Raw genomic sequence first — 16,321 nt, 5'->3', positions numbered from 1 at the left:
TGAACCATCGGATGGAAGACATCTCTCTGCCACTCCTTCTCTCTCCGTATAACTCTTACAAATAAATAAAATTTTTTTTTTTTTTTTGACAGGCAGAGTGGACAGTGAGAGAGACAGAGAGAAAGGTCTTCCTTTTGCCGTTGGTTCACCCTCCAATGGCCGCTGCGGCCGGCGCGCTGCGGCCGGCGCACCGCGCTGATCTGATGGCAGGAGCCAGGTGCTTTTCCTGGTCTCCCATGGGGTGCAGGGCCCAAGCACCTGGGCCATCCTCCACTGCACTCCCTGGCCACAGCAGAGGGCTGGCCTGGAAGAGGGGCAACCGGGACAGAATCCGGCGCCCCGACTGGGACTAGAACCCGGTGTGCCGGCGCCGCTAGGCGGAGGATTAGCCTAGTGAGCCGCGGCGCCGGCCCAAAATTAGAATTTTTAAAATAAATTCAGTATGGCCGGCGCTGCGGCTCACTAGGCTAATCCTCCACCTGCAGCGCTGGCACCCCGGGTTCTAGTTCCAGTCAGGGTGCTGGATTCTGTCCCAGTTACTCCTCTTCCAGTCCAGCTCTCTGCTGTGGCCCGGGAAGGCAGCGGAGGATGGCCCAAGTGCTTGGGCCCTGCACCTGCATGGGAAACCAGGAGGAAGCACCTGGCTCCTGGCTTCGGATTGGTGCAGTGCGCCGGCCATAGCAGCCACTTGGGGGGTGAACCAACGGAAAAAGGAAGACCTTTCTCTCTGTCTCTCTCTAACTCTGCCTGTCAAAAAAATAAAAAATAAATGAATAAATAAATTCAGTGTAACCTAAGTATCCAGTGCTTACAGTCTACAGTAGCATACAACATCTCCAGGCCTTCACATTCATTTACTCACTAGCTGACTCACCCAAACCAACTTTTAGTCCTGCAACTCCATTCAAACTCCATCCATAGTAAGTGTACAGATGTACCAGTTCTTCTTTTATACCACATTTTTACTGTATTTTTTGTCTGTATTTCACTATGCTTACATGTACAAATCTTTATTACCATTGCTTACAGTATTTAGCACAAGAATATGCTGTACATGTTTGTAGACTAGGAACAATAGGCTAAACCAAAGAGTCTTGGTATATAGTAGGCTTTTACACCATCTAGTTTTCTATAAGGCCAGTCTACAATGTTTCACACAATGAAATCACCTAACAATGCATTTTTCAGAACTTGCCTCCATTATTAAGTGATACATGACAGTAACAATAATAGATTTGTAAAATATTTTCCTACAATTACTTGTAGCTTTAAAGATAAATTCTCCAATCTAAATAGTAAATATTTTAGGCTGTGTGGACCATGGACAAACTCAAACCTCAGCTACTTAATTCTGCCACTGTATCTTGAAAGAGCCATAAATGATACATAAATGAACGGACATGGCTGGAGTTCCCATAAAAGTATATCTACTGCTTAGATATGGCCCATAGACCCTTAGCTTGCTAATCTTTGCTTCTCTTTGTAAATGAATTGTTGCTATGAGGTCAGGCCTAGATTCTATTGGATGGGTAGTCACTTGCACTAACACTTTTTTGAAGTCTTTTCTTTGGTCTAGTTATTACCAACATTCTCCAGTGGTCTCCCTACTTATATTTTTGTCAGGTTTCCCAGCTAAAGAGGATGATCATGACAACATTAGAGAAACAAAGAAAAGAAGAAGAAAAATAAAAGACTGACATATAAATTTACTAAGGAAGAATTGTGCAAGCTTCATAAGTTGGTTACACCGAACACTTACCCTGATTTTATAACCAGAGAAAAACTGGCCAAAATATTCCACTGTCATATGTATGTAATTAAGTAAGTTCCAGACCTCATATGTATGTTTCTTACAAAGTTAAAGGCAACAGGTACCAATGAAGGCACGAACTGTGAGGGTGGGCAGGAAAGCATGGAGCTCAAAGAGATGGAAGTAACCTATCAAAACACATTCATGCACAAGGGCTGGTGTTGTGACACAGTGGGCTAAGCTGCGGCTTCCCATGCTGGTATCCTGTGTAGAGTGCTGGTTCAAGTCCCAGCCACACCGCTTCCATTCCAACTTTCTGCTAGTGCACCTGCGAAAACAGGGGAAGGCAGCGTAGTGCTTGGGTCCCTGCTGCTCATGTGGAACATGGTTGTAAAAGGGCGCTGCAAAACTAGTCTTCAGTGAGGCAAACTTGAGGCAGTGGCTAAGCAGCTATTGCAGTTTGTGATGGAGACTGCTGTGGGCCAGTTGGCTGTGCAGGTCCACAGGACTAATGAGACTCTTAGAATATTTTAGAGATGGAGGTGACAGTTTACTGTATTGGATATGCAGAAAAACAGAAGGTGGACTCACAGACGACTTCAGTGTTTTGACTTGAGTGTATGGAAAGTGGGAGTTCCTTTTACTAAGGAGGAGGACCTAAGACTATAGTATGGAGATAACACAATTAGTGAAGAGTGTACCAGAGAAACTGGAAGTTATTCTTCGGACATATGAAGTTTTAAATGCCAGATAAGCATTCAAGCGGAGATATTAAGTGAACGGTTGAACATTTGGCTGGAGACACAATTAGTTTTTAAAGATTTTATTTATTTCTTTGAGAGGTAGAGTTACAGACACCCGCTTTTAAACCATACAGAGAGAGGGAGAGACAGAGGTCTTCCATTCGTTGGTTTACTCCCCAAATGGCCACAACGGCCAGAGCTGGGCCAATCCGAAACCAGGAGCTTCTTCAATGTCTCCCACACCGGTGCAGGGGCCCAAGCACTTGAGTCATCTTCCACTGCTTTCCCAGGCCTTAAGCACAGAACTGGATCAGAAGAGGAGCAGCTGGGACATGAAACACTGCCCATATGGGATACTGGTGCCACAGGATACAATTCGAGATTCAATTTGAGAGTATTGCTGGTGCCCCAGTATCTGGCATAGGCCCTTACAGAGTGATAGGTGCCTTGTAACTAATTGCTGTATGAACCAATCACTCCTACACCTCAGCTTTCTCTAAAACAGGTATAATTCTCAATGTTATAGTCACTGTGAGAAGAGTGTGTTCGGGGGCTCCTAGCTTATTGTGCAGTCACACATAAAAAATCATATTGGTGTAGATTAAGATCCTTGTAGTTTCAGTGCTATTGATGGCCAAGCAATGCTGAATGCAGTGGCACGGAAATGGAAATACAAAAACAAGAGTTTCCTGAAATCATTTTATGCAACTAACAGATTCCATTGCCCTAACTACAAGAATCCTCTTTCATTCAAACCATAGCTTATTGGGATAGTGTGGATATACAGAAGCATTTCCTCATCTCTGCCTGACTCAAAGCCCTGGAAATCTGGAAGACATATATCACCCTCCTTTGAGAGGGAAAAAAGTGACGATTAAAGAAGTTAAATGGAATGGTTAAGGTCATACAACACATATATGACCACACAATGACTCAATTGACTTAAATGACTCACTTGACTTTGAATCCAATGTATTTAGGAATTATGAATAACAAACAGAGTGTAGGATATCTGAAAGTATTTCATTATTGCACCTTAGTGGAGTAATTTGAGTAAAATCATAGAGTTGTGGGAAGAATGTATTTTTGATGAGACAGCTGGGAGCTTCCTATAGCATAAAGTGGGAGAGACCATAGATGTGTCACTAACAGTTCAGAACGAGATTCAGAACAGCTATGGTTTGAATGTAAACCACAGGTTCAGTGTCTCCAGTCAGGGAGGTTATGGTTCTAGAAATGTACAATGCACAACCTGCAGTCCTGGGGAAGATTTCTTTATATTTCACATACTTAGCATCAGAATGTAGTTAGGGACCCTGCTGAATAGAGGCTTAAGCAGAAAAATCCTCCTACATCAAGGAAACACATGGAAGAATATAATCAGATAAGTAAGCCCGTTAAAAATATCTTTTCCCTTTAGAAATGTTTCCAAAATCAGAGTCACACTTCTACCTGAAGAGAAACAAAGAATGTTTGCTACTTGGAAACAAAACTTCCTAGTCCAAGGCCATCCACTTTTAAACCATCAGGACACCCACACTGCAGCTCCCAGCTACATAGAGCATAGTTTCTCCTGTGCCCAGGACAGAGCTGGTTGCTCTTCTCTGGACAAAGAACGAACTGCCATTTAGCATGTGGGCTCCAGCTACTCTGTGTCTCAAAAGCAACCAGGCTCTGATTTGCAGTACCGAGGTAACACAGGAAACAAGAATTCTCCTACTTGTACTTTTCCCAGCTCCAGCTCACAAATAGGCCTTCATCCACCAACATCTTCTGGGCAGAGATTTGACACAGACAAAATGAGACCAGAGAAAGCCTATGTGCAAGTCCCTTCCTTTTCCATTTTGCTCACAGTGAGTAGAGAGCGAGGCAGCAGCAGGAGGAGCCAAAGAAAGACACTTGGCTTTGCTCACTGCTGCAAGGATAGAATTATGATTTCTGACGAGGTCATCTGCAACAGCATCCACAGCCTCAGAATTATCAAGAAAGCATCATAATTCCAGGAGCAGCTGCCAACGGGGCAGAGTCACGGGGAGCTAGAACAGCAGTTGCTCTCCCCTCAGATCTAACTGCAGGGGCCGTTTCCTCTAACTCATGGAAACCCCTTGTCCTCCCAGCTGCAGTCGGTGCCTCCCCAATTAGTTGCCAGCTCACCATGACCACTTCCTGGGCAAGATAGGAGGCAAGGGTTTCAGAGAAATCCAAGGCTCAAACAGAACAGTTCTGGGATGAGGGATCTACAAAGGTCCAGCTCAGGGACCAGTAAACACAGCCCCAGGACACAGCACTCAACAGGCCAGCCCACGGTCACCCACAGAAGCCCTGGACAAAGCCCTCTCCAGAAGCCTCCACAACAAAAACCAAAATATCAGGAAGGCTCCATGAGATACCGGTCCCTTCTGGGTGAGCAGCAGCATCCATGTGGTATAGCCCCTGGCCTTACTTTATGGTATCCTGGAAAAGCCTGATACAGAGCTCAGAGTACAAAAGCAACCAATCCAAAGGTACGAGAGCAGCCCCTGAACAACAGCATGTCCAATAAACTAAAGCCATTTCTCCTTCAGCAGGTTCCTCCTCAGCCTGTGTACCAGACGCTGTTCCCCTCGGAGACAAGACACCTATTAAGAAGTGCAAGAGTACTAAGGAACCACAGTAGCTATTTTGTTTTTTACTTTGACAGGTAGAATTATAGAGAGAGACAGAGAGAAAGGTCTTCCTTCCATTGGTTCACTCCCCAAATGGCCGCCATGGCCGGCGCTGTGCCGATCCAAAGCCAGGAGCCAGGTGCTTCTTCCCGGTCTCCCATGTAGGTGCAGGGGCCAAAGCACTTGGGCCATCCCCCACAGCAGAGAGCTGGACTGGAAGAGGAGCAACCGGGACTAGAACCTGGCACCCATATGGGATGCTGGCGCCGTAGGCAGAGGATTAACCAAGTGAGCCACGGTGCCGGCCCCACAGTAACTATTTTGAACAGAAGTCTAAAGGCTGCTATTGCATGGGCAGGCATTTGACAAAATGTTTAGAATGCTGCTTGGGACACCCCCCATCTCACTGGTTTCTGTTAATCTGTTCATATGGTGATTTAAATTGACTTTTCATTTTTAAAAAGTATGATTTTTAGAAAAAAAAATATGATCTTGACATATCCTTTTTATATGGTTCTGGATTAGAGTCGCCAGTATAAGATTTTGGCATCTGTGTTCATGAGCGACACTGACCTCATTTATTAAATGTTTGAAATTCGAAGCAACTCTGGGTATGAAGATCTCTTTATAGTAAGAGTGATGACTACTGTTTCCATACTTTAAATGATGATAGTACAATCATTTCTCTTTTTATCAGTCTAGGGAAATAATATTTTTCTAAGTAGATGGTCATCTACATTTTTAAATCTGTCATAAAATTGTTTTCAAATATTCTTTTACCAATCCTAGAGCATATATAACAGTGTCTTTCATGTTTATATTTGTAATTTTTTTTCTTGATTTGCATGCCAGACATTTGTCTTTTCAAAGAACCAGTATTTGTGGCAAAAACGTGAGTAACATGGCAGCCTTAAGGCTCCATGAACAAGGGGCTTGCTGGAGCAGGAGGAGGTGCTGCCAGCCAGAAATCCTGTAAGGCTGGGTTCCAGGGCACTGCAAAGGACACTCAGTGACCATGCACCCGCCAGTAGGTGCCCACTTTTTCCCACTCATGGAGAGCTTCCAAAAAGGCACCTGAGCAGTCTCAGTAGGCCCTGTCACTGCACAAGTGATTCCTGGAGCTCTTAGACTCAGCCTCCCAAAAGTGAAAGCTAAGCCAAGAACTGCTGCAGGCTGGTTTATGGCAGAGTCATAATTCAGTTTAGCACAGTTCGGTTTAGTCCAGGTTCCTGTCCAAAAACATCCCTCTACTCGGTAGTAAAGACTGACAAACCCACCCAGCAATTTCCAGTTGCATCCTCCTAGATGTCTAGTGCCTCGGAGCCACAGATGGGAAACATCAAGGGTGGGGTACCAGATTGGTCCTGGTCATGTGGGTTGTTAGTCATCAGCATTAAGGTGGGCCTTGAAGCTTTAGCAGGCTCAACGGGGGTCTTTACTCTAGCAGGCAAAATCAGAATTTAGTTCTTTAAGCAGAATTATGCTCCTCCCTCCTCAACCCAACCAAGATGCCACAGATTAAAAATTGAAGTCTCAGTTCCCAGTACCTCCAGTTATGACTATACTTGAAAATAGAGACTTTGAAAAGAGTCAGGTCCCTACTCCAATCAACTGGCATCCTAAGAGGAAACAAGAACATATCAGATATCACGGATGTGAGGACACAGTTGGAAGGCTGCAATGTGCAGGCTAAGGCACAAGGCCTTAGGAGAGACCAAACTTGCACACATCTTGATCTTGGACTTCTGGCCTCCACAACTGTAAGAAAATGAATTTCTACTGTTTAAGCCTGTGGGTTTTTGGTTAGGGCAGACCTAGAAAACTAACATAATGGGGAACTGGGCATATTGTAGGTACCCAGACTGTAAGCCTAGGATAAAGACCTGTCTTTGTTTCTGGTGGGAGGGTTGGAACTCATTTCCTGGCAGAGGAAGGCAGGATACAATTAGAAAACGAGCAGCTGATTCATGAAGTCTAGAAATGGAAAAGCTAAACAAGAATCTGGCTTTTCAAGGGAAAGGAATCCTGACTTCAAGACTTAAAACACTGGTCTGTGGAACAGATGCAGTCATAGCTCAAAGCTATCAGCACTAAGATGCGACTCTTTTCCCTCGTTTATATCTGTGCTCCCAAACCCTTGAAATTTTGTCTTCTCACACATTTCTCCCAAGCAGGACAGCTAAAATGACCAAGGATATCATACAACCAAATTGTATTTGAAAGCTACTGGTTTATAAGAGCATCATAAATTGGTGTGCATTTTGGTTTAAAAATGTTTTGAGAGGCTAATAAGTCCAATAAATCAGGCCCCTTTGCACATTATTTGACAAAACTGGAATATCTGGCCCTGTAAAACCAACAGGCTACAGTGATCTTACTAAGGTATGGACATCCTAGGTGTCATCTCCAATTCATATCTAAAGCAATGATTTTTAAACAACCTCATCTCCTATGAAATGCAAAATACATTTAAACAAAAGGCAACTACTGAGCATGAGTGATATGCCTCCAAAACACTGAGGAGAAGGAAAAGTTAAACTTTGACTTAGGCTGAGTTCCACTAGCAGTGAGCTCGAAGGAAAGAATCTGAGTACAACTGATGATTCCAAGATTTACTATTAAGAAATGAGGTGGTGGGGGGGGGCCAACAGAAGGAGGTACAGAATTAGCATCCTCTAATTCCTACTCACCCTTCATTCCCATGGGCATTAACCCCACAGCCCATTCCCATGGGCATTAACCCCACAGTAGTTGTTTACAGAGGACTCCTGTTGATGGCATGTGCTGGGATGGTGACTGCCCGAGGGATACTGGTGTCACAGCACTGACACCTGCTGCAACACCTGCTGGTTCCTGACTATCTTCTCTCAGTACTTCACCATATTTTACTGTTTCTCCTAATCCTTGATGAAGATCTTCTCTTTGCTCCATCCAGGGGAACTAGCCTCTTTCTAAGGGCCAACTAGTTTTAAAATGGCACTTAACTAGTTGTAATTAACAACAGCTAAAAACATTAGTTACTTAGTAGTTTTGATACCTAAAAGGTTTTGTGTACATAATCAAAGAAACACTGGTTGACAAGATTCAAATACAAAGTTATATTTATTTTCAATAACAAAAGCAACACAACAAAGTGGAAGTGATCCACTAATTTTTAAGTCTAGCACAGTCTTTAGCACAAAACTATTCTCAATAAATAAAAACACATTACTATTAACAGAGTAAGACTGTTCTTCAAGACTCTTGAGAGTTCTGTGTAAGTGTTAAACAAAACCGAGTGGTATGTAAAGAAACATCCTGGAGACCTGACTGAGAAAGGATTGAAGGAAAGGACAGCAAAGCAAATATAGGATTTTCAAAGCAGTCTAAAATCAGAGCTCATTGGGAGAATACAAGGATTTGGGATATTTCATGTTTAAGACTTTGTGATTAGATCTTCCCATATTTCTAGATTATTGATTTGGAATCTATCACAACCTAGAGGAGCTTCTGCAAAAGGAACGGGGAGGTTCTTCATACATGCTACCTAAAAGATGTATGCCTCCCAATTTCCTCCTCTGACTTTGTCACTAGCCTGTCACCAAGGCAGCAGGGGTCCCAATTCCACAAAGAACTACTATTGTGTAAACCAATCCCTCACTGGGTTAGATTTTCCTTTCATAAACACTGATACTTGCCAGGGACAATTATAAATACACATACCAACTGTTTTGACTTTTTATCCTTCTACACAACTCTGCTTGTTACAACCTGTAATTCACAGAGCAATGGCAGCATTGGTCAGAAGGTAAGTGTCAATGCAAGAGCTCTCTAAATTTCAATGGTCACAATTTTTAATAGTCCCATCTGCCACATCATTTTTCTTTCCCATTATATTGCCAATTATTTTTTTCGGAATTCAATCCTCCGAGCTACATTCTGAGCACCAAATTTTTTAACCAATGCATTCCTGGTATCCTCATCATCTTTCTGCAAATCTATGTCATCCTGTCGGGACCAAATTGGGTATCCATCAGCTCTCTGACCAGACTCTAAAAAGGAGGAAGTAGCCTCCAACTCACCACTGTTTTTCAGAAAGGCCTGTGTAACTGTTGACAGATCTAAGTTAAACTTTTCCATTAACTGCCGGATGATCTTAACGGCAGCTCCCACCTCTGGTGCAGAAACTTTTTCTTCTTCCTCTTCCTCCTCAGGCTGTGCTTCTGAGTCTTCCTCAGGTGTAGATGGCGCATCATCACACATTGTGATGTGTATTTCAAAATCAGGGCTCTCCTCCACCTAGAGAAAACGATGAGTAAGACTAGTTACTAACTACCATGTTCTGAGCTCTTGCAATACCTGGTGTCTCTTAACTCCCATTCTCTTGCCCTTTCTCCAAACACATGGGACTTCCTTCAATTGCTCTAATACGCTACATTCCTTCTTACTTTTATTTGTGCTGGATATCGCTTCTCGGCCTTTTGGCTAAGATCAAGTATGTGCTGGATGTGTCAGTATGTAAGTGGTAAATACACAACTGTTTGTATATATTTGTATAACTGACTATAGTATTCCAACAGAATATTAGATATTACATCAAATATGGAAGATATATTTGTGAATGTGTGTGTGTGTATATATGCACACATATATATGTATGTATGTATGTATTATGCATATACATACACACGATGGCACTTCCAAATGGAAAAATGGATGGTACTTGCATGGAAAAATGGAATTAAGGGCAGGTATTTGGTGCAGTGGTTACATCATAGCTTGGGACATTTGCATCCCATATCAAAGAGCTCAGGCATTTGAGTCCTAGCTACTCTGCTTCTAAATTTGAGTCCTAGCTACTCTGCTTCTAATCCAGCTTCCTGCTAATGCATACTTCGGGAAGTAGCAGATGATGGCTCAACTACTTGGGTCCTACCACTCATGTGAGAATCTCAGACTCAGTTCCAAGAGCCCAAATTCAGCATTACCCAGCCCTGGCTGCTGTAGGAACATGGGAAGTGAAGAGTGGATGGAAAGATCTGTCTGCCTTTTGGAAAAAAAAAAAAAAAAAAAAAAAAACACACATAAAAATAAGTAAACTTTATAACCACCCCTATTCTTTGACCCTTCAAATTGTCCTGACCAAAACCAAAATCTTGTGTAGCAAAGCTTCAAAACACACCATAAGCCCAGAACAGTCCCACTTTCCATTTTCTCTTCCTATCTTGAATTTCTCTTACCTTCCTTGGCCTTAGATGGTGACAAAGGTAGATGGAAAATCCAGTTTCAAATAATGGAAGCAAAGAAAAGACACATAAATAAATCATAGTCAACATACCACAACCTCCTCAAACTCCCGGGTGGCCTCCATAAACATCTTTTTGACTGCTTCTTCATTCTCTTTCATCTCTTTTTTCACATATTCTCCTTCAGGCAAGTCTGGAGTTCTCTTATTCTGTGGTTCTATTGAAGAAAAGAATAGCATAAATTAACACTTTTGCATAAATCAAAAATACAATGCATGCTGTATGAGATCTGGATGAGAAGTGAGCCTGTACTTTTCTTTTTTCAGAAGACATATTTTTGATTCGGAAGGATAAGAAAAGCATACAACATGCATGTTTAACAATTTCTATGCTTGCTTCCAAAAAGCTGTACTACCCAAATGGGGATACAAATGCCAGGCTCTCACACATGAAAATACTCCTTGAGCTTAATTCGTTTTTTGCTTTGTATTTACAGATTTTGCAAATTAACAAAAATGTGTCATAAACTGGTTCTCTGAGAAGGAAAATGGAGTTTATTATTAGCAAGTGCTCTTAGGAAAACACTATGGAAGAGAAGGAAAGCGGCGTGGGCAGAGAGGAGTTGTGAAGGAGTTGCAACAAGCTAGGAAGCTCCTTCAGAGTTGACTGCACTGGAGCAAAGAGGCAGAGACTTCATTCCTCTGCATTGCTCAGTCACTGGATGCTGGTAAACCTAGAACGGGACTTTGGGCAAGTCATCTCTCCTAGAAGCTTAAAGTAGATCTGGGTACTGCATCACAGCATTTACAAAATAGGATCCTCTTGTTTCCTCTTTACACATTGTTGCCTCAGGATTTAACTATGTTATGTTCCACTTACTAAAATTTACTAAAAAGTAACAAGTTTTCTTGTGACAGAACTGTTCCTTCATTGTGGTGGTGGTTACACAAATCTGTATGTGTTAAAACACAAGTAAATGGGGGACCAGAGTTGTATAGCATGTTCACCTCTGGCCTAAAATGCCAGCACCCCATATGGGCATAAGGTAAGTACCAGCTATATCACTTTTTCTTCTTTTTTTTTTTTTTTTAAATACCAACTCTGACCCAGCTCCCTGGTAACAAAGTGAGAAAGCAGTGGAAGATGGCCCAGTGCTTGGATTCCTGCACCCACGTGGGAGACCCAGATGGAATTTCAGGCTCTTGGTTTCAGGTTTGGGCTTTAAAACACACGCACACACACGTAAATGAAACAGAGTATGATAGTTCCTCAAAACTCCCTTTCTCTGTTCCTCTGCCTTTCAAATAAATTAAAAAAAAAAAAATTTAAAGGTTAAACATAAAATGACTTGATTAAACACAAAATGTGTACACTTCTGAGTATCCACCAAAAAAGCTGAAAGTAGGGTCCCAAACAGCAGCATTATTTATAACAAACAATGAAAATAATTGTCTACTAATGGATAAAAGATAATGAAAATGTGATATATACAATGTGATATTATTCAGCCTTAAAACGAAAGGAAATTCTGACACAAAATATAGATGAACCTTGGAAATATTAAGTGAAAAAAAAACACAAATATCTGAGGGTACTTCAAAAAATTTGTGAAAATCAAAAGCTAACTTTAGGGGTTAGCACTGTAGCACAGTGGGATAAGCCACCATCTCCGATACTAGCACGATACAAGCACTGGTTCCAGCGCTGGCTGCTCCACTTCAGATCCAGCTCCCTGCTAATGTGTCTGGGAAAGCAGGAGAAGAGATGGCCCAAGTGCTTGGATCCCTGCCACTCACATTGGAGACCCAGATAAAGCAAGCTCCTGGCTCCAGCCATTGTGGCCATTTGAGAAGTGAACCAGAGGATAGACCATCTCTTTTTCTGTCACTCTTTCAAATAAATAAATAAGTCTTTTTTTATTATTATTATTAGTTCCAGGGGTGTGTTTTGTGACTAGAACTCCAGGACCCCAAGGCAGCTCAGAGATCCCCAAAGGGAGAGCAAAGTCACTGGCAGAGCCTGGATCCGAGTCACAGCACCAATGTAAGGCCACCACAAAACACACCAAACACCAGAGTAAGGGAAAGCGTTTATTGGGGGAAATCCAACAGACTGGAGGGAAGGAGCAAAGAAGGAAAAGAGAGAGAAGGAGAGCGTGGGGCCGGTGCAGTGGTGTACTGGGTGAGGCTGCCGCCTGCAGTGCTAGCATCCCATATGGGCGCCAGTTCGAGACACAGCTGCTCCACTTCCGATCCAGCTCTCTGCTATGGTCTGGGAAAGCAGTGGAAGATGGCCCAAGTCCTTGGGCCCCTGCACCCACATGGGAGACCTGAAAGAAGCTCCTGGCTCCTGATCAGCAGAGCTATAGCCGTTGCGGCCAATTGGGGACTGAACCAGCAAATGGAAGACCTCTCTCTCACTGTGTGTGTGTGTGTATGTGTGTGTAACTGTGACTTTCAAGTAAAATAAATAATCTTTAAAAAAAAAAAAAAAAAAAAAAAAGAGAGCCTAAGAGAGAGAGAGCAAGAGATAGATCGAGGGAGAGATATCAGGAGACAGAGAGAAAGAGAAAAAGTAAGTTTTTAAAAATCATCCTGTATGGGTGGTGGTTCAAATCCGGGGTGCTCCACTTTCGATCCAGCTCCCTGCTAATGCACCTGGGAAAAGCAGCAGAGGATGGCCCAGGTGCTCGGGCCCTTACCACTCAGGTAGACCAGGAGAAAACTCCTGACTCCTAGCTTTGGCCTGACCCAGCCTCAGCCGCTGCAGCCATTTGGGGAGTGAACCAGTACATGGAGGATCTCTCTCTCTCTATAAATGTGCCTTTCAAATAAATAAAAAATATATCTTAAAAATAAATCTGATGAAAGCATTATTTTTTAAAAGATTTATTTTCATTTATTTGAAAGAAAGAGTTACAGAGATGTAGTGTCAGAGAGAGAGAAAGTCTTCCATTCCGCTGGTTCATTCCCCAAATGATAGCAATGGCCAGAGCTGAGCTCATCTGAAGCCAGGAGCCAGGAGCTAGGAGCTTCTTCCAGGTCTCCCACGTGGGTGCAGGGGCCCAAGGAGCTGGGCCATCTTCCACTGCCTTCCCAGATAAATGGGAAGTGGAGCAGCCAGGACTCGAACCAGCGCCCATATGGGAAAATGGTACTGGGGCTTTAACTTCCCAGATAAATGGGAAGTGGAGCAGCCAGGACTCGAACCAGCGCCCATATGGGAAAATGGTACTGGGGCTTTAACTAACTGCCACAGTGCCGGCCCCAAAAGCATTATTTTGAACAGTGTTTTGTCAAACTTTGTTTTAAATCTTTTTCAAACATATTAATATAAACTTTACACACTATAGTTTTAAGTTTTTTTTACTTTATATGAGTGAAGATGAACATCTTTTCATTTAATTATTATCCACTGTCCTTATACTTTCTTGCTGGACTATGGTCTTTTCTACTTTTTATTTGTTGAACTCTTTATTTTTTTTATTTTTATTTTTTTTTGACAGGCAGAGTGGACAGTGAGAGAGAGAGAGAGAGAGAGAGAAAGGTCTTCCTTTGCCATTGGTTCACCCTCCAATGGCCGCCGCACCGCGCTGATCCGATGGCAGGAGCCAGGAGCCAGGTGCTTTTTCCTGGTCTCCCATGGGGTGCAGGGCCCAAGCACCTGGGCCATCCTCCACTGCACTCCCGGGCCACAGCAGAGAGCTGGCCTGGAAGAGGGGCAACTGGGACAGAATCCGGCGCCCTGACCGGGACTAGAACCCGGTGTGCCGGCGTCGCTAGGCGGAGGATTAGCCTAGTGAGCCGCAGCGCCGGCCGTTGAACTCTTTATGTAGTAGAGCCATTAAGCCTTTGACTATAATATCTTAAAAATTAAAACATTAAATTGATAAAACTGTGCATATAGCTTTTAAAATAAAAGTGTGTACATTTTAAAATATCATTTTGATAGATAGGTTGAACCCAGCTAAATTCTATCCGAAGTTCCAAACAGCTTGCCGGCAGTCCCAACATCACTGACTTAACAGCAAGGCCCTCCCTACCTGATGACCTCCTTCACCCATACCCCAGCCCTGACCTCATCGCTAGAACTCTCCCTCTGGCTTCCTCCTATCTAAGCACTGTTGTCCTTGGACAGAACACACCAACCATACTCCCATCTCGGGGCCTTTTCCTTTTTATTCCCTCTATCTGGAACACTCTTCCCCAGATAACCATCCAGGTTAGCCTTTCGTGACCTTTACTTTCTGTTTAAAAACAATTTATTACAGTGCCCTTCCCTTCCCATCCTATAGAAATCGACCTCCTCCCCAACGCTTACTCTGATGTCTTTTGCTCTATAGCACTTACCGAACCGCCCAGCTAGCATGCTAAGCTCCATGACCGCGGGGCCTCTTACTTACTGTCACATCCCAAAAGGAAAACAGTATCTGACACTCAAATATCTGTTGAATGAATGAATCTCAAATGTCACTTTTATCAAAAACAAGGTTCCTACTGTGCATGCCGGACAGGAGAAACCGATTTCACCTCCCCAGGACTCACAGCGTTGAAAGGAATCGGGAAAAGCGAAGGAGCTGGGGGCAGCATGCCTCTGTGAACAGAAAGGTCTGTCACAAGCTGGTGGCACCAGTTCCATCCCTACAGTTTTGCACTGTGTCCAATCACATCTGCCTCTCGACTTGAACTTCAACTGCGAGTTCAAAATCTCACTCGAGGCAAGCAAGCCAGGAAGGGACCTTCCAAATCCGACCGTAGCCTCTTAGGTGAGTGCGCACTCAGTTCAGCCAAAGCATGGAAATAAACGGGTCTGGTATGCAAAAAAGGCCTCCACGGACTCGACCACAAAGCAGAAGAGACCTTTTTTTACTTTTTTTTTTAAAGTGAGCCTCTGAAAGCTCTGCCAAGGCGCCCAAGAAGCCGGTTGGAGGAGAAAACGGGTAGCTGGTGGGGTGGCAAGGGGGCGATTTCCCTGTAAACGGCCATGCCAAAACACTAGCTCCGCGCAAAGGACATTAAAACGGGGGAGCGGGGCGGGGGGAAATGGTGCACAATCACCCGGATGTCAGAGAGGGGTGCTACCCAAAGCGCCAACACGGCCGTCGGACACCCCGCGCCGCCGCAGACCTCACCCCCGCTGTCCGCGGCCTCCGGGTCCTGCTCGGCCTTCCGCTTGAGCGTCTGGGAGGAGGGGCTCACCGGGGCGTCCCCCAGCAGGTACTTATGCTCCTGGCCCCGCAGGTGCTTCAGGTAGCGGTCCTTCAGCGCCTGCCACGAGTGCGGCGTGAGCGCGCTCTTCTCCATCGCCTTCCACAGCGCATTGCCGGTCACGGAGCTGGGCGAGCGCGCGTTCTCCTTCACGTAGGTCAGGATGGCCACGTCGTCCGCGTCCGAGAAGGAGATCCGGCCCGCCGGCGGCTGCGGCTCGGGCTCCGCGGCGCCCTCGGCCGAGGACGCGCCGGACTTCGCGTCCGGGGCTGGGCCGGCGCCTGAGGCCAGGCCCAGCCGATAGGCCTCCAGCTCGAGCCGCTCGTTGCGCTCCACGCAGTCCAGGATGTACTGCGTGGAGATGAAGTCGCCCGAAGCCTCAGCCAGCGCCTCCCCGGGCTGGGCCAGCAGCACGGCCCCAGGCTCCTGCACTCGGCACACGGAGCCGCCGCCGTGCAGGATGAGCGTCGACAGCCGGCGCTTGGCCGGACTGGGCCGCACGTAGAACGACATGGAGCTGCCGTCCTCCCTCACGAACAGAGTCGAGGAATGGGTAGGCCCGTTGGGGTCTTTGCCCAAATCCATCGCTTCCGCCATGTCTGACAACAACAGGCACCAGAGGAGCGGCCCTCTAAAGAACCGCGGCGCCGTACGCGCAGCACAGCTGACAGAAAGCAGCCGCCACAGACCCCGCGACCACGGAGCCTCGAAGCGCGCCTGCGCCAGGAGCCGCCTCCGCGCGCCGAGAGCG

The 16,321-nt window shown here is 44.9% G+C and overlaps 2 protein-coding genes across 3 annotated transcripts in view; one reads left to right on the top strand and one right to left on the bottom strand.

Moving 5' to 3' along the window:
* DUXB (double homeobox B) overlaps positions 1-8,736 on the top strand; it is a 31,931-nt gene extending 23,195 nt beyond the window's left edge. For both annotated transcript variants that reach the window (XM_008257635.4, XM_051847298.2), the window contains one exon: positions 1,624-8,736. The gene's annotated coding sequence lies outside the window, so the exon portion shown is untranslated. The remainder of the gene's footprint in view (positions 1-1,623) is intronic.
* TERF2IP (TERF2 interacting protein) lies at positions 8,222-16,319 on the bottom strand. Its single transcript, XM_002711734.5, has 3 exons — positions 15,495-16,319; positions 10,456-10,580; positions 8,222-9,416 (listed from the first exon to the last, which is right to left on the bottom strand). Exons 1-3 carry the CDS (start codon positions 16,165-16,167, stop codon positions 9,021-9,023), a joined length of 1,194 nt encoding a protein of 397 aa, XP_002711780.1. The 5' UTR covers positions 16,168-16,319; the 3' UTR covers positions 8,222-9,020.
* Between the last annotated feature and the right edge of the window lie 2 nt (positions 16,320-16,321).

This window comes from Oryctolagus cuniculus, chromosome 18 (genome assembly GCF_964237555.1).
Source record: "Oryctolagus cuniculus chromosome 18, mOryCun1.1, whole genome shotgun sequence".
Taxonomy (NCBI): Eukaryota; Metazoa; Chordata; class Mammalia; order Lagomorpha; family Leporidae; genus Oryctolagus; species Oryctolagus cuniculus.
Note: the sequence above shows the minus strand (reverse complement) of the source record. Positions and strands in the feature narration are given on the sequence as shown.